Here is a 24,511-nt window from a genome sequence, read left to right as displayed (position 1 = left end):
AGCATAATTAGTTAACCTTTTAGCCACTACGCGCCACTAGAGTGCACCGAGTGCATTATAGTGATTTCCCGCGAAGTGATCGTTTAGATTTTTAGAACGAAACACCACTACAGTGACTCCCTTTTATAATATGTAATAGAAACCTCATTAACCAAACATTTGTTTATTGTATTAAGGATTTTGAACATTAAACTTTATTAAACTTCTTACTAGGTATATTGAGTTTCAATCATATATGTCATAAATGCATAAAATCTGCAGTTTAATAATAAGCAGTATCCAACCCACCGTCAATAATGCTTACTTATGTACATTTGGTTAAATAATAAGCATTAGATTCAAATATCACACTTCAAATGGTAGTTAAAGAATTATATACTTTTTTCGTTATTGTCGCGTATAATTTCCTATTATATATTGACTTTTTTAATATAAAACTTCACAAACATTCCTTCAACAAATATATGGAAGAAATTAGAAATTAAAATGTTTTTAGGTTTCTTAAAAGCAATCATCTGATTTGACTGAAATATTTCGAAATATATAAGATGGAAACTTTGCGATGTAACCTAACCCTACATAAACTTAACACGTACATGGTACATACCTAACCTATTTAATGGAACATGATTTACACGTGCACCACGGTGTGGCGCTGTAATTCGTCATGCAATCGAACGGATTTAATCATTATTCATAAATTTGTCAAATAAAATAATCCAAACCCATTGTATAAACATATTATTCTGTATGAAAAAAAACACGTTCCGTTACAAGAAACAATTTCTATCCATGTCAAGGACTGTTTAAAACAATGAGAGAATTGTATTAGGAATGGCGCCAAGGTGTCGCCATTTTCATGAAACTTTACCAAGACGGTAAATCGAGAAGGCTGTGGGGACGAAGAATTCCCGAAAGGGTGTGCGCGGTTCCGAAAACTACAGCAAAAATCGGGAAAAAGCAAGAATAATGTACTGGCCGTAAGTATATAGTCCTTCCGTGCTATTTTTGGTTGGTTTGATTCGGTTTTGGGTAGAAAACACGGGGCCTATGGCATGGGACTTCCGTTTAATGAACAGGAACAGGAAGTTCCTCACGATCTGAAATGGCAAAATAAAAACATCCTGTACAGATGAAAATTTCGAAAAATCTACACGCTAGGTTCTACGACCGAGTAAGCAGAACTAAATAGATCGTGTGAATTTCATCGAATTCAACTCGAATTTTCATTTTTTCCGACCTACTTTCGATTCCGGTACCTCAAGGTCGAGCGACAGTGACGAATTGTTCTGAATGAAAAATGGAATGGTCACAGCTAGGCTTATTTACTTTGAAAAAAGCCCATACGACATCAATTGTTATGGATCATTTGATTTTAGTGTGCACCAAAAAAAACGGGATTGAGGTCAGTTTACAAAAATGCAAGCTGAAAGTATTTGCACTAATGATATTGAGGGTCTGGACTCGGATACCCTTATTCCTGTACGTACAGAAATTACATTGTAATAAACAATATTATTTATTCCCTTTAAGGTATATTATCTGAACTATAGATATTTCACAGGTTGAAATCCTTTCCTGTGATGTTTCGCACAGGGCAAGATCCCAAGATGCCTTATCGATAGTAGAATTAGGAAAGCAACTACTTTTTAGTGCAAAGTATGGAGATACGGATACTGTCCGTGATCTGATGTGCAGAGGGGCACCGTTTACTACAGATTGGGTATGTACTACAACAATAAATTGTCTGAAATAATGATAGTGCAATTATTAATTAAATTATTCTTTGTCAGTTGGGTACAAGTGCGTTGCACTTTGCTGCGCAAAATAATCATTCAGAAACTGCAGAGGTTTTATTGAGAGCAGGAATTTCAAGGGATGCAAGAACAAAAGTAGATAGAACACCTTTGCATATGGCTGCATATGAAGGTCATCACCAGATGGCACAGTTACTTCTTAATTATGGTGCAGATGTTGACAGCAGAGATATGGTAATTAAAATAGAAATTACACAAATGAAATTGGTTTATAGAATATATAACTTGAAGAATGTTTACAGTTAAAAATGACTCCTTTACATTGGGCAGTGGAAAGAGAACATGTGGAAGTAATGCATGTTTTACTGGAACATGGAGCAGATGCAAATGCCACTAGTAAATTTGACAAAACTCCAATTAGTCTTGCATTGGAACACGACAGACTAGACTTGGTAGATATATTGCAACAGGAGAGAGAGATTGTTGGTGTCAGAGCTCATCAACAAAATCAAGCAAATACACAGGAACTAGAAGTAGCAACTCATAACTTAATACAATTGGAATCTGAAAGAGAAGAAGAACAGCAGAAATTTGAATTGACGCAGCAACAATCACAACCCAGGAGAAAGATTACTCAAGGTACTTTCCTTTGAAAGTACTTATTTTCCTTGTGAATTATTATTTCAAATTATTTACATTAAAAAATTATTATTCATCTTTGTTGAACGTTTAGTACAAGTGGGAAAGAAACCACGAATGATCTTTCAACAAATTCATGTTGGACCAAACACTGATGATGATCAAGAGAAAGAAGTTGAAGACATGGAAGAAATTACCAATGCAAATAATATTAATAACATTAAAAAACGCAAAGATGTTACAACTGTTGGAGGAGTGAATAAACAATTTAGGTTATTAGAGGCTCATGGAATCACAATGATACCTGTAGATAATGATTCTTCTATTGTAGAGAATGCAATGGAAAGTGGAAGAACAGTTGTTTTGACTGGTATAAAATACTCTAGAGTTCATGTGGATTGTACCACCTACACTTATTTGTCGGTGTTGATATTTCATTTTTGCAGAAGCTGGTAAACTTGCTCTAAATTTAACAAGGAACTCTTCGATCGGAGTGAAACGACTTCAAGTAGCTGGAAAGAAAGGAACTCCTAGAAAAGTGATAGCGATTAGAGCAGATCAAATTTTAAATCATAATACGCCCACTCTCACATCTAGAGGACCGAACATATTGAAAAGATCTTCTGTAGATAATAAAGCTGGAAAATTATTCATTTCATCTATCTCTAACACCACACCGGCGTCAACACTCACGCAGTCTAAGAACATCATTTCTTCGACGGAGGTATGAAGATAAAATTTCTTCAATAGGTTTATGAGTATACATCATATTTATTGTACTTGTATCTTGTGGTTTTCATAGAACAAAATCATTGGCTCACCAACGAAGATTACCGAGCCAATAATTTTACAATTAGATGATGAAATAGAAGAAATTACCGAGGATGATAATACGGATAATAATGAACAAGTAATGGACATTGCCCTTTTAAATAGACAATTAGCAGAGGCACGAAGACAAGCGGCCGAGTATCGTAAACGGCTGCAAAAGAAAGAAGAAGAGGCGGAAATTTATAAGCAACAACTAAAAAACATTACAGCGCAAAGAGCATCCAAGTGATTTTGTATCATTATACATTTCGCATTAAGCTTCATTTTATGAGTAGCCCTGCTTTTTCTACGAAGGAACTTTTTGCAAGTACAATTTTCAGTCTCATTGATGAGCTCAGTTGAAAAGTGTACCTCTATATTCTAAGCCATTTTTTTTTCAATCTCTCATTGCAAAGCATTATAATAGTACTTATGCAAGCTTTTCATTACTAACTGCTTATTTTTGTAAAGAATATCTTAAAGAATCTTCAAGATTCTTCAGCTTTTCATTTTACAGGGCATAATTCTATAATATTTAATGTACGTAAGCTTTTTAAAAGATGCATACAATATGTATTATTGAGTCTGATTATACAACAAAAAATATTTTTTTTTTAAAGATGTATATAAATACACAACGCGTTTAATTTGCTTTCCACATAATATCTCGTGGTAAATTGTAATAGAATTCTTTTTTAATACAATATCAGTAGTTTCCAACCATTTTAAATTGAATTTCCAACTCGAAATTCATTGGACGTTGATACGTGAACGTATTGCACGATATTATTACCTATTCAGATATTTCTCTTATGGAACACAATTCACAAACAGCAGTTATTGTCACTGTATAAAATTTTCGTACCGAACATGTGTTAGAACACCTTAATGCAAAAGAGAAGAAAACCAATATAAAAAAGTAAGTAATAGATACTATAGAAGAATATGTATTTTGAAATTGTATATGATCTATTTTGTACATAGTAAATTTTTATATACATTGTAAGGTTGCATAATAATTAGAGAATGATTGCGCAGTATTGATAAAGAAAACTAGAATTACTTAAAAGATGAAATTAAATGGATAAAAAGTTTCTATAAAAGTTTTCAAATTTTACGCGTAAAAAGACTTAAAGTAATGAATATTTCCTAACTGTTTATATTTTGTAGGGGAGAAAGGTTGATGTCATTTGGTGAAAAAAGTTTATCATGAAATGTAAGAATTCGAAATTGTAAAATACGATATTGAATGTAACGTAATAATTTTTCCATTGAATCAACGGAAAAGGTATTTTTTTATAAGCAGAACGTCTAAAGCGAAAAATGTGGAAAGCAAATGATTCAAGTGAATAAACCTTTCAGTAATGTAAAATCAAACTCACTTAGAAAGATAGATTCGCGCGTTATTTGGATACCGTTGTCACACTTTGTATAGTTTCGTACAAACAAGGTGATTTCATTCCAAGTATCTCTTCAATCGTTCCAATGAGATAAATGCGTAAGCTCATTTGAAATGTGTTGTGAAAGAATGAATAAGTAAGTCTCTTCGTTTTTATCTAACAGCATGTATGGTGCTACATATTCAAATGGACTCCCAATATTGGAATTACTAGTTTATAAACACATGAGAATCACATGTACAGCAGACAAAAAGAAAAGAAAGTAGTCTACTCAGGTACCAATGATGGAGTGTATAAAGTTTGAGAGGGAATTGAACAGTATCAAACATTATCAAACGCAACCAATACCATAATACTAAGACTTTTTCTAGTAATATATCTTGTAAATACCAACATTTATACATACGCTAATAGAACTTGTTGAGATGCAAAGTTAGAAAACTTTCATTCAGAAATAAACATTTTATATTTCACGAGTTATTTGTATTATTACGTTATTTAAGATTACGTTTACGGTTTTGGAGAATTACTTAAAAAAATATTGGAACAGTACATCTTATGCTACTCAAATACTTTTCAGATCATTGAATCGTTTAAAAGATATTGATTATTTGTAAATAACGATGCAGCAACCACGAAACATGATTAAAACGTAACAATAAAGGCTCATTTATATTACATAGAAGCAATAAAAAGAAATACATACAGTTTGTAAAAAGATAAGCGTTCCCGCCAGGATTCGAATCCAGACCTGCCAGATGGCAGTAAAGAACATAAACATCTTGGTTATTGATGAAGTTGAGAACACTACCTCTTATTAGTAAAGTCGGGCGAATACCTTAAAATGTTTAATTTTTATGTACATTATTTTACAAAAATAGTGAAGTAGCTAATATTTGCGGATTTATTTATACAAGCCGTTAAAAATTATACTTAAAATGCTTTCTATCTTTGAAGGTCTGAACAACTGTTTGTTTGAGAAATTTACTTCACAAACTGTAATCCTCAACACTTTGAAACTTGGATGACGATCGCCAACATCCGAGTAGTAACGTATTCGTACTGATTTGAAATATTACAATGAACGTAAATATTCGGATAAGTATTGCTCACAACAATTTTGAACTGGAATCGTTCCAGTACCGCTCTGTGTCTGAAAAGATAGGATAAATCAGCCTTAATCTTTTCCCCTAACTTCATGAAACACATATGAGATCGATAACCTAGCTGAAATGTCTCCCGCGCTATCGATTTGAAACGAGCTCGTGGCAGCACCGTCAGCTACAAAACTTTCATATTTTAAAAACTTCGCTTATCGATCAGTTCGATGGATTTCTGTTTCGTCACCGCTTAACAAGTCGTACGATAATGTCCTGGAAATATTCCTCGATCTGTAAGATCGGATAGAGACCAGTCGGTACCATACAAGGGAACATTCTTTCCTTTACTACAAACGCAATGGTGTCGACAAAGAGTCTCTACACTGCATATAGGTATACACACGTTCTCGCTCGTGTTTCTGGCTCCCGCGATCGATCGCAGCAGTCGCACAATCTCGGCCTGCTGCAAAACGTCGGCGTGTTTACTGTGTTTGATGTATAGCGGCATAGCGTAGGAGGCTGTGTGCAAAGGCTTATCGTAAACGGTGTGAAAATCGGGACGGAGCCCATTATACGCTCCTGTACAATCTGATAGTTCGCGCTCGTTTTCCTAATTTTCGTAAATGACCGTGAGTGTCCTCGGGGGATGGTAAGGATGGCAAACAAAGTACTCGTACTCTATACCTGTAGCCGTGATCGATCGAATCGTTGCCCCCGTTGTACGAAGTTCCACGGAACTACGCAGAACTACGTCATTGAGCGAGAGTGTCGTTCGGAGGAGCCTTGAACGTGCGCTCGACGTTTCCCATCGTAAACATTTCCGCGCTCTTTCGATAGAATCGATATTCAAAGGCACCTCGAACCGACTTTATGGATCGTTGATCGGTACTTGTGAAATGGCCTTCCGGCGGGCATTTTGAGAAACAGAAGTAAACCATAAGTGGGAGCAAATCTGGGCGTTTTGATAACTTATTGAATAACATTATTTTAACATTTCTTCTTTAAGCTTATTTCAGACATAATAAATACTTCCTAGAAAAATGAAAGATATTCATTTGAAATAACAGATTCATTTTTTATTTCACAAAGTAAATTATTTGTTATTTGATAAAAATAATTTCATTTTTATTGTTCATTTAATGTCAGTATCTATGACTTGAATAGTCACTATAAAATGGCATTTAAATGTTGTCCAGGTCTGCTTAAGTTTAAATGAGAGTCAAAAAGAGAGATCCAGAAGGAAGTAAATGTTTTAACATTTTGTTTACACAACCAAAAAAGTTTCCACACAACTGTAATAAATAAAATGTGTTCATTTGTAATATATTAAGCAAAAAGGTATATCGTAAAAAGCTTCTTTGAAGAAAATTTTACATTAGCTAACAAAACAAAGGATTACATTTAGAACTACCGAAGCTCATGTTCATAAATCATTTGATGTATGAGATTCAATCATATATAGTGATTAGTCTAAAAGGTAAAATTATTAGCTTTAATGGCAAGATTATGATATAGCAAAAAGAGAATGAACATTTAAGTTATAAATATGTGAACCATGATCAAATACAAGGATACAGCTCTTTTGGTTTAAGGATGCATAGGTGCTTTAGGAGCTAAAGATTTCATATTTATTGATATAATGAATCAACATATTTAAACTTATTCAAATAAAATCTACATGCAATTTAGACAAATCATGTCACGGATAGATATTCAACTTCCTCCAAAAACAGGATCTAAAACTTATTGTTAAATGTAATAAAGACTTAAGTTACTGTATAATGCACAAAAGTAATTACATTCACCAAAAAGAAGAAAAAACTAGTTTAAAGAATAAAGAATAAGATGTTCATTATTATAAGAGCAAAAGGTACCCACCCTAATTATTAAAAATGAAAGAAAACTACATTACATATATACTTAATGAATAAGTTAATGAACCACAATTATTCTGTATATAATTATAGAAACTTTCCAAACTTCCTTATTTTTTTTTTATTTTTAATGTTACAACATAAACACAAGATGTCAATTCTTTCAAAATTACTTGCTCTATCGATTCTACAGATCATAACCTATTACAGAAAATGTGCATATACATAAATACATTACAACACTAAAATAAATTAAAGTTGTGTATACGGAACTTCTTTGATCCAGTGTATAATAGTATTTCGACCGCTAAGCACGCACCCAATCTTCCTTTGCATCTCTATCGACATCTGTTCACCACACAACCGTCAATATTTCAGATTCCAAACATACAGTATATTAAAGAGATCTTTCCAGGGCTAATATGCTAACAGAAAACACAAAAGCAAAAACAAAAATCGTTGTGATCATTCACAAACGTCTCTAAAGGGATTTCAGGTAATCAGTAGCCGCGTCCGGTCGCCAGGTTGAGAACCCCCTAAATGTTTCGTAGCCCGGACCCGAAGGCGATGTCCAGTGCGCCGCAGTGCAAAGAAGGGGACTGGTTTCGTTGTTGTGGTGGTCGCGTGTCGCGTGCTGGTTATTATTCCTCTCGACATACCCAGTGATTCGAGAGCGACGAGGATTCTCGGCGACGAAACGGCGAGGTACGAATAACGTGTCCGGGGAACGCGATACCCCGCGATTACGTGCATCGTTATTATTGCGGGCGAAGGTGGGCGCGCGCGCGCGCCGCGCGTGCACACACTACACACACGTTACACACGTCCCCCGCCGTATATTATATACTCGAGAGGCGCAACGATCTCTACTTTGACTGTGTGTCAGTGCGTGTTTGTGCTCGAGCACCGTGATATGTAGAAAAGTGCGAAGTGAACGAGAAGGGGAGAAGAGGAGAGCCGCGCGCGAGAAACCATTCGTTTTCTTGAATCGTTGAAAACGATATCCAACACAACAAAGTTGAAGTATTTTAAGGAGTAACGAAAACAACGTCGTGAGCGGTCCATCAATTGCCTGCGCTCCGCCGCGTCTTTTCACTGCCCGCTCGCGTCTACGATCTGGTTTCAGCGACGCGTGTGCGCCCGCGTTCGTGTGCTCGCTTGTGTGTGGTTTTTGATGCGGGTGTGAGCAGCAGGTAGAAGATCGAAAGGTGCAGGCGAGAAGAAACTTGAAGCGGGAAGCGGCGTCGGAAACGTTCGCAAAGGCCGGCGTTTCGTCGCTTCCCGACGGGAATTAAAAATATTCCCGAGCGTGTTGGTGTTTTTTGTGCTACACGAGCCCCGCTGCTCGGCCTCGACCAGCAGAGGCGGTTTCACGAAAATGCGATACGAGTTGTTAGGCCGCCTAGCGTAGTATATCGCCTAGCGGCGACGGGCCCAGAGAGAAGCGGCGGAAAAATGGCGTCCGATAACGAAGCCTCTTGCGCGAGTGACCCAAATTTCGCTGTGATCTGCTCGTTCCTCGAGTGCTTCGGCAAGTCCTGCGGCGTCGTTTATCCTGATATCGCATGCCTTCAAGAAATGCTCGAGAACACGCAGGATGGTGAGTAAACTCCAGCGTGCATACGTGTATGCGTAGGGAAGAGAGAGAGAGAGAGGAAATGACTGACCCGCCCCCGCGAGGCCAAAAATCTCCGCGTACGATATTACCTTTTATTTTCTTTCCAAATTTTGAACCTATTTCCCTACCATTTAATTGTGCGTCATTATACCCACTCCCGCTAGCTTTTTGGCTCGCGCAGCAACGATCATTCACCAACGAGGTAAACACGCTACTCATGACTCTGTTTTCATCCCTTTTTTTCAGCGGAATTCGATTCACGATTTCTCACTGATCTCTCATCTTTTGTTTCACTGTACTTTCGAACTATGCTGTTTCGATCATGGATCATGGATTAACGATATATAATAATTGCAAGCAGTTACGAGTCATCGATACACTTCAATAATATTATTGACAGTCAGATTCGATTTGCTCTCGTCTGTTGTTATTTTCTCCCGTGCTGCCACCTCCCTTGTTGTCAACCTCGATTACACGTGATTACCAGTTACGAATCTCGCGGCGATTTTATCGATATACAAAAAAAGTGTTCGTACGCTTGACTAAATTTTCTTAATAAACTTATTATTATTTTTTCATATGTTTACAAACAGTTTCTATAGTACTTTATAATCTGTACAGTGAAGAGAATAATTAATGTTAGAAGAACTGATGTATTATTTTCATTTTGTAGTGGGTATTTAAAAAGAAAAAATGAAATCCTATTCAATTGAAATGAACAGATTTCACACGGAATAATTATTGTTGATCAATTTATTCATTAGCTATAAACAATTTAATGCCTACTTCACTTTTAATAACTAATACCAGCCTAGTTTGAGATTATAATATTCAACATACTATTTTTTTTATTCTCTGTTCTAGCTTTCTGTTGTTTCATCATTAATTGAATCCCATCTTGTCAGTGTTACATTTTTTCAGACTGTAACTGTAATTACTCATTTTCATATGGGAAATTCTTAACAAAACAGTTCAGTTCACGTAATTGTTCATTTTTATGTAATGTTCAATGCATTTGCAGCTTCACAGTTTTATCAGTCAAAACATCTTCATCTATGTCAATTAATATTGTATTTTCTTTTATTACTCATTTTATGACATAAATATATTTCTAAGTACATACTTACTATTCATTTTCTTGGGTCACTATAATTTGGCTCAATAATTTGACTGAGATAAAAAAGGTTTTACAGAATATAGAATACAATGGTGTTATTGATGCATTACTTATAATACACATATAAGTTTTACAGTTATTCTTGATCCGATTTTGGTAGGCCTTTAATCGGATTCAGGATTCTAAGTCTTTTAATACTTACCATTAAAAAGTAATATTTGATATTTTTCATACATTTATTTATTTATGCGACTAATTAAATGTATTCGTTATAGTACCCCAACAGTTGATCGATCTACACATCAAATTGTTGCGTAAAACACGGAAAACAGTATCACCAGAAAAGTGGGAACGAGCGCTGGTTAAGTTTTGCCATACGTATTCTAATCAAGATGGTTGGGAGCTTGAACGTTTTGGTTACAAAAAAGCCCGTACTGCTGTTAAGCTACGCTTACTCAAAGTATGAAGACAAAGAATTAATTATGCTTCATAAAAAAATGCGAATAAGTTGGAGCTTTAATTTACAATTAAAAAACGTTTATATCTAGAGGTATGAAGTTCAGCTTGTTCTACATGAGAAGTCTTTATTTTTACAGGTCCTTTTGGAAACGCAATTCGACTTGAATCAAAAGTTTAAAAACGAGGTGAATAAATTGGCAGCTACTGAATTACGCGTGGAGCCATTAGGCAGAGACAAATCTGGTTTGGCTTATTGGTGTCAGCTCGACGAGGAGTGCAATATAAGGGTTTACAGAGAAGATTTAGACGAGGAAAATTGGGAACTTGTAGCTAAGTAAGTTTTCAACTAACACATACCATATATTCTTTCTTAATCATTTTGAAACATTTTCCAATATAGATGCTTAGTTAACATTTTGTTAATACCAGGGATCGAGAGGGTGTTGTTAATCTAATAAGCACCTTATCGAACGGCGAGATTGGAGCTATACCGATCAATGAAGATAGTAACAGTTTAGAAATTTCTGAGAAACCTATTATTGATACGGGGCAAGTAACAACGTCGCCGAGTTTGGAGGACGAGGCTGTGCAAGAAAATGGTGTCCACACTGAAGGTTTGGAAAACAAGGGATTGGAAAAGAGTGGAGTTCAAGGTTGTGAGGCTGACAGAGAACAAGATGATGCCAATGAAATTGATAATGTTGAAGAAGACGGAGACGCCGAAGATGAGGTGACAAACGATGAAAGTTCGAAACAGAATACAGAGGAAGATGATTCTCAGGAAACTATACAAAATCAAGTAATAGAGTCAAGTTATGTTCAGATGCCTTCCTTAGTGGCAACATCTTCGAAAGTTGTTAACGGTAATGTTGATACATTACCAGAAAAAGGAACAACTGCATCTCAAGCAAAGGAAATGAACATACCTCAAGTAACAGCAGCTACGCTCAGTACATTCAGTGCTAAAACTATAGAATCATATAAATCTGAAGAACCTATAGCAGTAAGTAGTTCGAAAGTTGATGCAGAAGAGTCAATGCCTCTTAAATCAATTGAAACACCTGTTATTACGTCTCCTCTTAAGTTGGTAAATATTGCCGAAATCAAACAACTGCATGAAGAGAAGGTGCATTTTGGGATAGCACCAATTGGTACAGGGCTCAGCGTGAAGAAACAAGAAGATTTAATGGAACAAGTTGTGAAACCACTTGATAAATTATTTAGCAAAAATAATCATCCTTTCCCATCCGCAGATATACCAACGACACATAGTAAATTATCCGTGAAACCAATTGATCAGTTGGCTGCGAATCTTGTCAGGATACAATCGGAGAAACTTGAAAAACCAAGCGGCGCGAAATCGTTAGAGAAAATAGCCGAAAATTTGGCAAGATCAGGTAGCATTGTGGGAAGCGTAGCAAACGGAGGCGACGATAGATTACCACAAGATTTCTGTGCAAGAAGTCAAACTGAGAAAGCTGATGCGCTCAGAGGGCATAGGGGTATGGATTTATCTACATCACCCAGAGGCTGGGAAACCGCTAATGAACAACATAGGCCGATGGATTTCTCTGGAATGGATTTATCTAGTCGAAAATTTAATAAGAGTATGGACTTACCCTCTCCCGGGTATAGAACGCAAGATTTCCAGCATAGAGAAATGGACCTCAGTACGAAAAAATTGAACAAACCAGATGTTACGAATTTACCTTACGATGCTCGGGCTGTGATGATGCGTAATCATGCGATGGTAACGGACTTAAGTAAAAGGCAAATGTCGTTTCCCGCTTACGACATGTCGTCTACTCCGTACCATAATAACGCCAGAATACCTACTAAAGAAGACCATAGATTACCAAATTACACTATACTTCCGGATCCAAGTAAGATAACAGCTTTAAGGATGAACACAACACCGGTAAAACGTCCGATGGAAGGAGACGATATGCAACAAGAACTTTTGAAGCGAATGAGAGCTGACGTGATACCGATCAGAGGATCTATGGATAAAAGACCAACGATTGGTACTAACTGGAGGGACGAAGTTAGCGAAGCCATCGAAGAACCAATGATGATGATTCAAGGCGAAGGTTCTGGCAGCGATTGCGATGCTGTGAATCCTGGTCTCGGTGAGGCCGTAGAAGAACCCATAATTTTTTTTTACGGGGAAGGATCGGGAGACGATTGTGAAACAGGTAATCCTGGCGAAGATGCATCGGCTGACAATAAAGAAAGCAACGAATCAAAAAACGAAGCTGACTCCGCTACTTCATCTGTATCGCCGAACAAAAGCTTAACCGAGGACAACACTGTCAACGAGGTGTCCCCTGGATCACACGTAGCGAATAAGAGTACCATAAAGTTGAACAGAAATTTTCCTCAGTCTAGTGATAATGTAAAGAGTAATTGTCAAGTTGTAGGCTCTACGCAAGAAAAGCCAAAGTTCAAGCCAACATTGGGTATTCAGATTATACCTAGAAACAGTAGCAGTTCTGTTAAGAGGTTATCGAGATGGGATGTCGGGAAGCCAGATGAGAAGACAGAGTGCGACAGTAGTATCATATCAAATGAAAGAGACATATCATCGAAGAGAAATGAAACTGAAAATGAAGATTCTACTAGCGAGAAACAAGATGTTAATGTAGATGGAAATTCTGTAAATAGCGAAGACGTAAGACTGCAGGAAAGGAATATTGAAGTGAAACATACACAGGAAGATGCAGGGGATAGTTCTGCTGAACAGAAACAAAATTCCACTGTTCAAGACTCTGTGCAATGCGACTCGTCTATATCTTTATGTCAGGCGGACACATCCGAAGCGGTCGATTCTTGCACAGAAGCAACACCTACAACACATTCAACAAATGATAAAGAACTTGTACAAAATACTTGTGACTCTGACAGTATAGTTTCGCAAGAAACAGATACTTCAGAAAAGGTGGACAATGAATGTAAATCCGTAGCATCACCACCGAGATTTTTTTTTGGGCCTAATTGTATATCCTATACTTCTAGAACGGAAGTATTTGAGTCGCAATCCGACCATACCGTTTCAACGACTATCCAATCGAAATCGGACACATTGCAGTACGAATGTGTTTCTTCTTCGAAACCTGTCGAGGATGTGATTACTTCTTACAAATCAGACGATTTTGATGTGACGCAAACGAATAATAATTCGTTGAAAGTCAAATTGTACACTCCCGAATCAAACATTTCGCTCTGCGAAGATGATAGTAAAGGTAAAATGGAGCTGATCGAAGGGCCAACTAATACATGGGAACACGCAGTTTCTTCGAAGTATTCTGCGGAAGAGCAACACAGTGCAATGTCGAAGACAGAGGCTAATTCGCCGAATTCCGAAGTGGCGTCGAAATCGGCAAACACTTTGAAATCCTCTGTTACCGACAGCATTGTACAAGATCCTATTTCTAGTAGCGAAACCACAATGGATGAGTATTCGGAAAGAACAGAATCGTTAGATGCAATCTCACAACCTCACAGCACGAATGATTTGAGTAAAGATGATTCCGATACAAAACTGGAAAGTACAATTATCATACCATCTGAAACACAATGTGGTCTAGCTATCGAGTCAACGCAGCATGAAGCATTAGAACAGGGATGCAGTATGCTTCAAGGACAATTACAAAGCGAGAAGCCAGATTTGGAAGACAGTACTATGACAATTTTAGAAACTTCAAGCTCTTGTTCCCAAGATAAAGCTGACTGCAAATCGTCTGATTCGTTAACGTTTGAACAAAAAACGGATTCAACGTCTGTTAACAGTTCTTGTTCAAGTTCACAGCTAGAAACGGGATACGATAATAATTGTTCGAGCAAAGCCGATTGTTCCGCTGATCAAGAAGTGGATAGCTCGGCGGGCAAGGAGACAGAACGGATCTTCGAGAAGGAATTCGATTTGCCTGATGAGAATTCTTGTAAACAGGTCGAAGAAACTGATACTCTCTCAGAATTATTTAATCAAGAGGAACGATCAATAGACACTGATAATGAAACAGGGAAGAACCAAGCTGGCTCCGATGCAGACTCAGCAAGCATTAATTATGACAAAGGAAGCGAGCAAATCGATGCGTTAGAGGACGCTAGTGCACAAGGCAACGTTTCAGGGAACGTCGAGGAAATGAAGGAGAATTTGCTAGTTGACTCAATCATGAAAAACTCTGTGCCTGATATTAAAACTGATTTAGATGCCGCGGACAGTTCTGCTGTTACTAGTTCAGAGTCGATCGAACAATATAACAAAGACGCGTTAGTTCCTACAATAAGTAGCTCGGATGATGCTTGCATAGAAGACACTTCATTGCACGAAAGTGTCGAAGTGCAAGCAGACTCTGAGAAATCGTCCTTTAAAGATGCGTGTCCTATTTACAATGTATTACCGGAGATAGTACCTGACACAAATAATATTAAACCATCCGAATCTGACGCTGTTGAGAATACGGAAGAAATTAATTTATCTAATTTAGTTGAAACTGCGAATACATTCGAGGATGCTGCATTGGAGAACCGAAGTTCCTGCGTCGATGAAGAAACAAATGGAGATAGAATTACGGACGGTAAATCATTGGAATCCGATGAATCTACAAAATTACACGACGAAAGTATTTGTTCCAATGAGACTTTGGTATGTGATAAGGATGCTTTGTCTGAACACCGTTCATCTACTACGGAAAAAAATAATCCACCGGACATTGCTTCCCAAGATGAAGAAATTGAGAATCGTAATATTGAAATCGTTGCGAAGAAATCTTCCGATACTGCGATAGAGTCTGCAATTTCAGAAAATGATAACACGGATCGGTGCAAAGCCGTTTTGAATTCTACCGAAGAGAACGATCATGAAGATAAGAAAGAAAATTTAACCAGCACCGCCACTGAAGATGTAAGTAATACAGAAGATGAAAATATTGTGAGATCAGAAACGGAAGAACCGGAAGTCAGTATAGAACCCATAAATCTCCAGGAATCTGTAAGTGAAAGTAAGCCGTCTTTAGTTGCAAATTATGAGAGCTGTGATTCCAGTGATGGTAGCGATGATGTATTCGAACCTGCAGCGGCTGAATCGTCTGAAGCCGAAGATAATATTTTCAATGACTTAGAAGATACTACTGTCGATGAAAAGCAAATCGAGAAAGGAAATCTCGAAGAACCAAGTCCGAAGAGTGAAATATTGCCTAATGAAGCACAAAGTCCATTCACTAATGATCCGCAGTTAGGGTTATCAACAGGAAGTGACATTGGAAATATTGTTAAAGAAGACGTTGAACAGACAGAAGAACAGAAAAATAATGATGAAGGAATGAAAGAAAAAAGCCAAAATCGTGATTTAGTTCAACATGATTTGAATGATAAATCAATTGTATCAATCAATGAACATAAAACTATAGGTAGCTCGAAAGAACGCGATACTACTGTATTCACGAAAATTGATGCGTTTCCAACTTCTTCTGAAACTGACGTTAAAAGTGTGCATAATGAAGTAAATAAAGAATGTATCAACTCAACATTAACCAAAACAAACAATTTGTTGGATACTGTGAAAGTTGTAGAAGAAAATAAAAGTATGGTTTCTATTACGGACAAAATGGGAAACTTGGTTCCTGAAGAAGAAGCTGATGTTAAACTTGAAGTAAGCTCTGTAAATGAAATTAAAACGTCTGAGTTAACTAAAGAAGTGAATGAATCTAATGATGCTAACGATCAAGTGACTCATGGAAATTTAAAAGGGCAACACTTGAAAGCAGTAGAAGAGAAATTGGTGACAAGTCTAGATAATGATATTAAATTCATCAAAAACGAAGAAACTAAACACGTAGCAGAGGAATTGCAAACCGTGGAATCATATAAAAAAATCAAAGAACTGTCGGAATTCAGCGATAAAGAGAAGAAATTCGATGTGAATTTGTTCGATGAAAGTCATTTAAATAAAGAATTATCAGAAGTCGATGCATCTATTCACCCAGTACCAAATAAATTTGACAATATATCTTCAGGTATAGATAAATCAGAGGTATGTAAAAATAGTATTTCAGCTATATCGGAAGACTTCAAACCTATGGATAACTTACAGTTCGTAAATTTTGTGTCTGAAAAATCTGAAAACTTGAATATTCTGGAGAACCATGAAAAATTTACTGAATCCCTCCATGCCATAAATAAATCTGTGGGCCCCCTCCCTGAGAATACTGCCCCGAATGAAAATGACAGCACAGCAATCTTCAATGTGCAGGAAGTAAAGCCAGGTGCAGTTGGTACAAAATATGATTTCAAAAATGAACCTAGTAAAAGGTTGAGCGATGTTTCTGATATTCAAGATGTTCCTCCATTAAAATCCAAACCACTGTGTCTAGATTCTACCAAACAAGTATTGGAGAATTTAACGATCTCCAAAATGCAATTGGAGAAAAATTCGGATAGTTCTAAACAGATAGACGTACCAGTAAATGAAGACATAATATCCGAGACCAGTGTAACCCAATTAACAAAAGATGATCCAAATACAATCCCTGCTGCCGTGCATAATGCAGCAAATGAAGATCAACAGAAGAGCAGTATCGAAGGGGAAGAAAAAAAAGAAAGCTCAGAAATTCAAAGTATAGATGTCAAAACGATCACTTTGGTATCGGATGACTCTATGGGACTGGATAATGAAAACATATTTAGTAATACTCCTGAAGAAGTCGATCCTTTGGCCTGTACCGATGATGATACTTTAAAGAAAATAGTCGAGAATGAACCGACACCGAGTGTCACTGTGCCCAAGATTGGTATACGAGTTAAACCTGTGTCTGAACTGATCTACGAAGGATGGAAATTAGATACCACCGAGACTCCGAAGATTTCCCGCAAGAGACGTAACAGTCGCCACGAGTCCAACTCAGAGGATGGAGGAAAACAGGAGAACGAGGACATGATGGGAGGTAAAAGGATAAGGTTGCGTGCAAGGCGTATACCAGACAGACAGTTACGAAAATCTGTGGAGGAGAGTCGAATCGTAACGATAAGCTCGGAGGACGAGACTGTAAAGTGTTCTCCCGCGAAACTGGAACAACAGGAAGCGAAGGATGGCAGCGACGATCAAAGTACCACCCCTCATTCGATTACATTCGAACGGAAGGCAAGAGGTCGTCCTAGAGGAAGACGACGACGGGGTTACAGAGGAAACGCGCGTTCGACTCGGCCGAAATACAATGAATTTCCGCGTAATCAACCCCCAGAAATATCGCCCGAGGTTCATCTTGATGGAACGCCTACCACCAATGATTCGTTGAATTTAACACCGATTTCGCAGAAGAAACGGAAGAAAAGTATGTGAAATCACGTTTGTTTCCATCAGTTTTAACGATGATTTAACTTATCGCACTTTATTTAATGATATTGTTTATAGGAAAAATGGTACTGGGTCTTGAGGTAGGAAGAGACATAATCGAGGAACAGTCAGGTATGATGCAGAATGATCCACCGGTTAGACAGTCTAGAAGGATAGCGCAACTGAAGATCAAAGAGGAAGCAGCCAAAGGGAGAAACGAAGAGGAAGTTTTACATGAGAAGAAAGAGAAAAAAGATTCCACGGAGAAGAAGAAACGAAAAAAGCAGAAAGTAAATTTCCATATTTTTTTTTATTTGAATTTTTGATTGATATTAATGGACGGTGTAACGATTTTAATGATTTTCAGCCTGAAAGCGACGAAGAAGTGATTATGAAGGTGATAGAAGTAGAAAAGAAGTCTAAGAAGAAACGTAGGAAAAGAAAGAAGAAGAAAATGTTGTCCAAATTTAATGAATCGAATCCCTGGCAAAGTTCCTCGGGTTCTAGTAGTGACGAAGAAATTGAGAACGACGAGGAAGAAGATGAGGAAGATGACATGGAGAGTGAAGGATCTTTGCTCTTCAAGAGTGATCATGAATTTTCACCGGAAAGTGACCTTGAGAAAGATCAAGAGTCTGAACCACTGAGGAGGGCCAGAACTGCCCAAAAAGGTACTACGTGATTATAATGTTACTAATTTAATGTTTATACTATAATCTATAATACATGTTTATATATTCGTCAATCATACTCATAGTCTTGTTTTCTGTAATTCTAGCTCAGAGTGATGTTGAAGAAGCAGATGATGAATATGCTTGTCAGAAATGTGAAAAAGCAGATCATCCAGAATGGATACTTTTGTGTGATTCTTGCGATAAAGGTTGGCATTGCTCTTGCCTCCGACCTGCACTCATGCTTATACCCGAGGGTGATTGGTTCTGTCCTCCGTGTCAACATGTAAGTTAGTTACCCTATAAGTATGTATTCAAATAAATTACATTATTTACAGTTTGTAAAATTTATTTTAGAACCTACTAGTGGTTAAATTACAAGAAAGTTTGAAAACGTACGATCAACTGGCGAAGCGACACGAAAATGAAGTATTAAGGAAGAAAAGATTAGCGTTTGTTGGCATAAGTTTAGACAATGTTCTTCACAAAAATGAATCCCCGCGCCAGAAAGAATCGAAAACGTCCAGTCAGGAATCTGACAATGGTATTGTTTTTTTATTATTTAAATATTTGATGTGACAGATTTTTCAAATTTCAGTAAATCACTAATGCGTATAAAATTTCTTTTAAGAATCTTCAACTGCTTCCTCTTCCTCGAGTTCGGACACGTCGTCCAGCGACGAGAGCGAGCCTGTGTATCAATTACGCGAAAGGCGAAGTGCCAACACATATAAATTCAACGACTATGACGCCATGATTAATGCCGCCATTCAGGATGAAGTGGAGGCAGTTCAAGGCGCCGGAAATCAAGGAAGGGGAAAGGACATAGCGACTATAGTAAACGCGAAAAAAGAGGAAGCCGAGGTAAAATTATCGTGTATTTTCCGTGTCATCCTACCACATTCACATTTTTTTTTCAAGTTTTTTTTTCAATAAAAATATTTGTACAGCTTCATTTCAAGCATGAAGAATTGAACATTGAGGAAACACAAGAGAGCAAGGATAACATTGATAGGAAATCTGAGAAAGATAGCGACGATGATTACAAAGTCGGGGGAGACCATGGTATGGAGGAGGAGGATGAAGAAGAAGAGCATAAAGAAGTAGTGAAGAAATTTTTATCGCGTAAGAAACACCGGAAATTGAATAGTCTCGATATAAGTAGCGAGGATGATCCAGAAAGCGACGAAGACTTCAAGGGCACGAGCTCGGAGGAAGAAGAGGATTTTGATGATCATCTGACATCATCTGACGAGAGTACATTCAACGATGTAAAACGGCGCGGTAAAAAGGGAGACTCGCGATCTGTACGAAGAAGTACCCGGGCGAGAACAATGCGCTACGAAGATGACTTCAGTGAGTATAATAATGTAAAAACTTTTAACCTGCTGTTATGTACCATAGAGAAGTTACGAATGATGAATTTTTCTCAGTAAATGACAGTGATGAAAGTGACAGACCAAAAAGGAAGAAATTTCGATCTACCTGGGATTCAGATAACGAAGACAGTGATAATTCGTGGCGACAAAAAAAGAAAAAGTAAGATACCATCGTTATTACTTAAACAAATTAGATCTTTAACGTATCGTGAATTTATTTTAGGAGTAAAACTACACCGACGTCTAGATATAGGTCATTGTCAAAAACAAAGAGTAGAAAGAAAAAAAAGAGAAAACGTATTATCGAATCTGATAATCAAAGTGAGAACGAGGACTCTAATGAGGAGGCAACGATTATGCAAAAGTGCGAACCTGAACTGGAAGTAGATATCAAGCATGTGGTATCTGAAGAGGCGTTGGATATCAAATTTGGTATCACAAATGAAAATAATGAAAAAAAAGACGTGTGTGAAACGAAAGATCCAAAGTTGGATGGAATGAACACAGGTATATCTGAAACACCAGGGGTGTTGCCGGTGGCAGTGGTTACACACTATAAGAAAAAGAAAGTAAGTGCACATTTATAAATTAATTTTATTCTCCAATTTTTTAAACGTTCCTTTATTTTAGGAAAACACGATGAAAACAAAAAAGACCCCAACAATTCGTAGAAAAGTATGTAAACGGTATTTCCTTACGTGTGTACCTGATTCTATATTCTGATTTTATCGGTTCAAAATTCATCGATGCTTTCAGATTATTTATGGCGGTCTTCCGGACGATAATAAGCCAGGGGAAGAAGAAGTTTTAGGCAGACGAACTCGGGGAAGGAAAATTAATTATCAAGAAGAAATAGCAACGGACAGCGAAGAGGTAATAAGCAAAAAATATTAAGTATAAAGAAATCACAGTTATTTGAGAAGATTATATACTTATTCTAATTTCATAGGAATTAAAGAAGGCACTGCGAAGAACCGGGGAAAGCGAAGATGAGTTTGTAGTGAACGAAGGTGAAGAAATAAACGATGACGTTGAGAAAGACTCTGATTCAGGTAAATTAGAAAAGCATATAATTGTATTACCTTTAATCTTGTACTTTAGTATACTAATGTGGAATGTATTGTCTTACAGGGGACATTTATAATCCTAAAAAAGATGGCCACAAATTAAAGAACAAGTCACCAAAAACCAGGAAGCCAAGGAAAAGCAAAAGTCCCGGAGGTAAACGAAAAACAATGAATGATGGAACACCAAAACAGAGAAAAAAACCTGGCCCCAAGCCTGGTAGTAAGAATAAAGCGCGAAAACAAAACTTTTTTGCTGGTTCAATAATTCATAGACGAGACGACCAAGACGGAGAGAAAGACCTCATGGCTAGTGTTATGGACAATCCTATAGGTGATATAGACTCCAAAATTGATGACAATCTGTCTGAAAACGTAGGATTGTCTGCTACCACTATGTCGGTGGCGGGTTCTTTTAGTGGAGACGTTCCAGAAGGTTCCCTAACAGGACTGGGCCCTGGTGAATTGGCTGATTTTGATGACGAACAAGTAGAGCAGATGATGATGGAGGATGAAGAATATGGTCGACGACAGTTGGAGCTTGCAGCTATTGAAATAGCGAAAAAGAAAAAAAAAGAAGAACGCGAAGCTAAGAAGCTGGAGAAGGCACGTTTAAAAGCACTGGAAATATTGGCGGCAGAGAGGCAACGGGATCCCAACGCACCAGAAGGAACTGACGGTGAAGTACCAAAAAAGAAGAAAAGGGGGCGCCGCAGCAAAGCTGAAATCCTTGCAGAGCAAATGCGCAGGGATGGCGCCCCTTCTCTGAACGCTACCGTTTTGCCTACCAGTTTATCTACTAGTTTACCTACCAGTTTACCTACCACTTTACCTACAACTTTACCGACCACTTTACCTACCACTTTACCAACCAGTTTACCTACCAGTTTACCAACCAGTTTATCTACCAGCTTACCTACCAGTTTACCTAGCAGTTTGCCTACTAGTTTGTCTACCAGTTTGCCGCAGAACGTAACGAATAGCATGTCGCCCACCATGACTCCTACTATGTCAACGATTATGACGTCCGATGCAGAGAGATCAAGCGAAGGACACATTTCCATGATGACGCCGGACGGACAACTCTTCAGTCCGGATGGTTCCCCGATGAAACCCAAAAGAAGAGGGCGCGGTAAAGGTAAAAAGACCCTAGCCTTGGAGGCAGCTAGAGCCGCTGAGGCAGCAGCCAAGGCTGCTGTTGAAGTTGGTCTAATTGGCATGGGCACCGACTCTAATCCAGAGATAAAACCTGGAGATATACCAAATGTACTTCCTACACCAGGTAGCAGCACCTCTGGATCGGCTCCGTCCACACCACCTGCCGGTGTAGTCACGACGCAGGGGCCGCCATCTTCACAGACACCGACCCCCCAAACTGTCTACCCCACGTTACCGCCGAACAATCAACAACAGTCTTCCGTAATCACTAGAATGCTCCAGTCTCAGCCTGTGTCGAGTAGTCCGCAGTCGTTCTCCGCTGCAGCCGCGGCGATGGGACATAAGTACTTCGGAGGACCGAACGGTGGAGGTCAGATAATGGGCGGACCTAGAACCGGTTACGAGATGCAACCACGCGGAAGGATCCCATCGCCGTACAGACAAGCTGGCCAAACCACAATGCCACCTCATTTCGCGGCTGTAAGATCAGGAACTCCACCCATGAGGATGAGAGTACCTGGTCCACAGATGTATCATACGCCTCATCATCCAATGGATCCATCCCCATCGGGTGGTGGACCGATATCAATTAACAACAGGGATCGTAGTTCACCGCTCGGGCCGGGACCAGCGATGATCCCGCCAGCCGCTGGAAGCCCCCTAGCCAAAGGCGGTCCTACTCCTCCTCCACCTCCTCCATACGTCCGTGGACCTCCTCCTTTGTCCAGGTTCGCGGACAATCCGATGGGTCCCAGGCATCAAATGCCCCCCTTCACGAATGCTTCACCAGTCAATCATAATATGCAACAACCTTCACCACCTCCTAACCGACCACCCGGTAATTTCTCACCGTACCATCCTCCACCGCCCCCTAATTACCATTACGGTGCCTATCCACCTCCACCGCCAATGTCCACGGCTGACGATGCGGCAGCGTATCAAGGTTCTCCGTATCCGGCGGACCATTTTTCGTCCCCCGCAGATAACCAACCGCCGATCCAAGCACCGCCACCTCCCCAAGCGCCGCCGCCGCCGTCTCAGCAACAGACACATCCGAACGATGCTGGTGGTGGGAATAAACAGTACGACGAGGAAGGTTCTGGCGAGTTCGGTGGTTTGGTATCGTACTTTAGTAGCCAGAGAGAGGACGATCTTGATTCGTAGCATGAGTGAGCTCTTGGCCAACCCTGAATCGTTAGATAGGATGCGGTATGATGGATGATACAGAAGCGTGTTTTGACGGTCCAGGTAAGATCGCAACTTTTGCTCGAGAGGGACAAGTACAAGAGAAACATAAAAAAGGAGTTAGCGACGTGTAATCTAATCGTAAATAAAACAAAAAAGTAGATATATATTATATACATATAATATATGTGTCGGGGCATTGGAATGTTTGAAATATTGAAGAAAGAGAGTATCGCATAACCTTAACACATTCGGAACGATGTGTCCTACCGATAGTCATTCTACGATAATAAAATAAGTGTCTGGTGGACAGAATGGCTCTCCCGCTGTGATTGATAGAACCACCAGATGTGTGGGTTACTGGTCAGAATGACCGATGAGTCATTGTATTACTTTATCTTTTTTCTTTTCTTCTTTTTATCAAAACATGCACCTACGTAGCTGGTAACAAGACTAAACCCAGGAAAAAAAATTACTACCAAGGAAAGAAAACGTTTCAGTGAAATCAAATTACATGTTTATTTATGAAAAATAACTTCGTGCTGAATGTGTTAACAATAACGATGTACGTTCTAGCATTATTTTATACTAACGCGTACTGTAATAATATTTTAAAACGTAAGATACACGCGTAGAGTTAGAATCGTCTTCCTCTTCGACCTCTTAAGCAAACAGTTGTCTGATGTCTACAAGTTTCAGAGAAGAAAAGATAGAGAAAGAAAGAAAGAATGAAAGAGATATAGAGTGTGTGAAAGGGAGAGAGAGAGAGAGAGAGAGAGAGAGAGAGAGAGAAAGGATAGTAGGCGAAACCAAATCCAAGGTTGGCCAAGCGAAGTAAAGAGGGAAATATTAATAATAGTAATCGCTAACAATGGAGCCTATTTCCTAAGAGTTGTAAGCTTTTTGTAATTAGTTCGAGTTTGATTAAATTTGTATGAAGTGAACGA

General features: G+C 38.4%; 2 protein-coding genes across 2 annotated transcripts; both read left to right on the top strand.

Annotated features, from left to right (window-relative positions):
* The first annotated feature begins 923 nt into the window (after nucleotides 1–923).
* LOC107190358 (tankyrase-1) lies at nucleotides 924–3,587 on the top strand. The gene is made up of 8 exons (XM_015579153.1): nucleotides 924–980; nucleotides 1,380–1,482; nucleotides 1,565–1,723; nucleotides 1,794–1,991; nucleotides 2,060–2,396; nucleotides 2,491–2,766; nucleotides 2,843–3,120; nucleotides 3,199–3,587. Exons 2-8 carry the CDS (start codon nucleotides 1,420–1,422, stop codon nucleotides 3,454–3,456), a joined length of 1,569 nt encoding a protein of 522 aa, XP_015434639.1. The 5' UTR covers nucleotides 924–980; nucleotides 1,380–1,419; the 3' UTR covers nucleotides 3,457–3,587.
* A 5,343-nt stretch (nucleotides 3,588–8,930) lies between these two features.
* On the top strand, nucleotides 8,931–24,322 carry LOC107190322. The gene is made up of 16 exons (XM_015579114.1): nucleotides 8,931–9,180; nucleotides 10,591–10,775; nucleotides 10,912–11,108; nucleotides 11,204–18,105; nucleotides 18,186–18,397; nucleotides 18,475–18,778; nucleotides 18,886–19,064; nucleotides 19,136–19,322; nucleotides 19,410–19,642; nucleotides 19,729–20,134; nucleotides 20,212–20,317; nucleotides 20,381–20,726; nucleotides 20,788–20,832; nucleotides 20,914–21,030; nucleotides 21,107–21,209; nucleotides 21,289–24,322. Exons 1-16 carry the CDS (start codon nucleotides 9,036–9,038, stop codon nucleotides 23,541–23,543), a joined length of 11,922 nt encoding a protein of 3,973 aa, XP_015434600.1. The 5' UTR covers nucleotides 8,931–9,035; the 3' UTR covers nucleotides 23,544–24,322.
* The last annotated feature ends 189 nt before the right edge of the window (nucleotides 24,323–24,511 follow it).

This window comes from Dufourea novaeangliae, unplaced genomic scaffold, assembly GCF_001272555.1.
Source record: "Dufourea novaeangliae isolate 0120121106 unplaced genomic scaffold, ASM127255v1 scaffold177, whole genome shotgun sequence".
In the NCBI taxonomy this organism is placed as follows: Eukaryota; Metazoa; Arthropoda; class Insecta; order Hymenoptera; family Halictidae; genus Dufourea; species Dufourea novaeangliae.
This window is presented reverse-complemented; position numbering and strand designations above follow the sequence as displayed.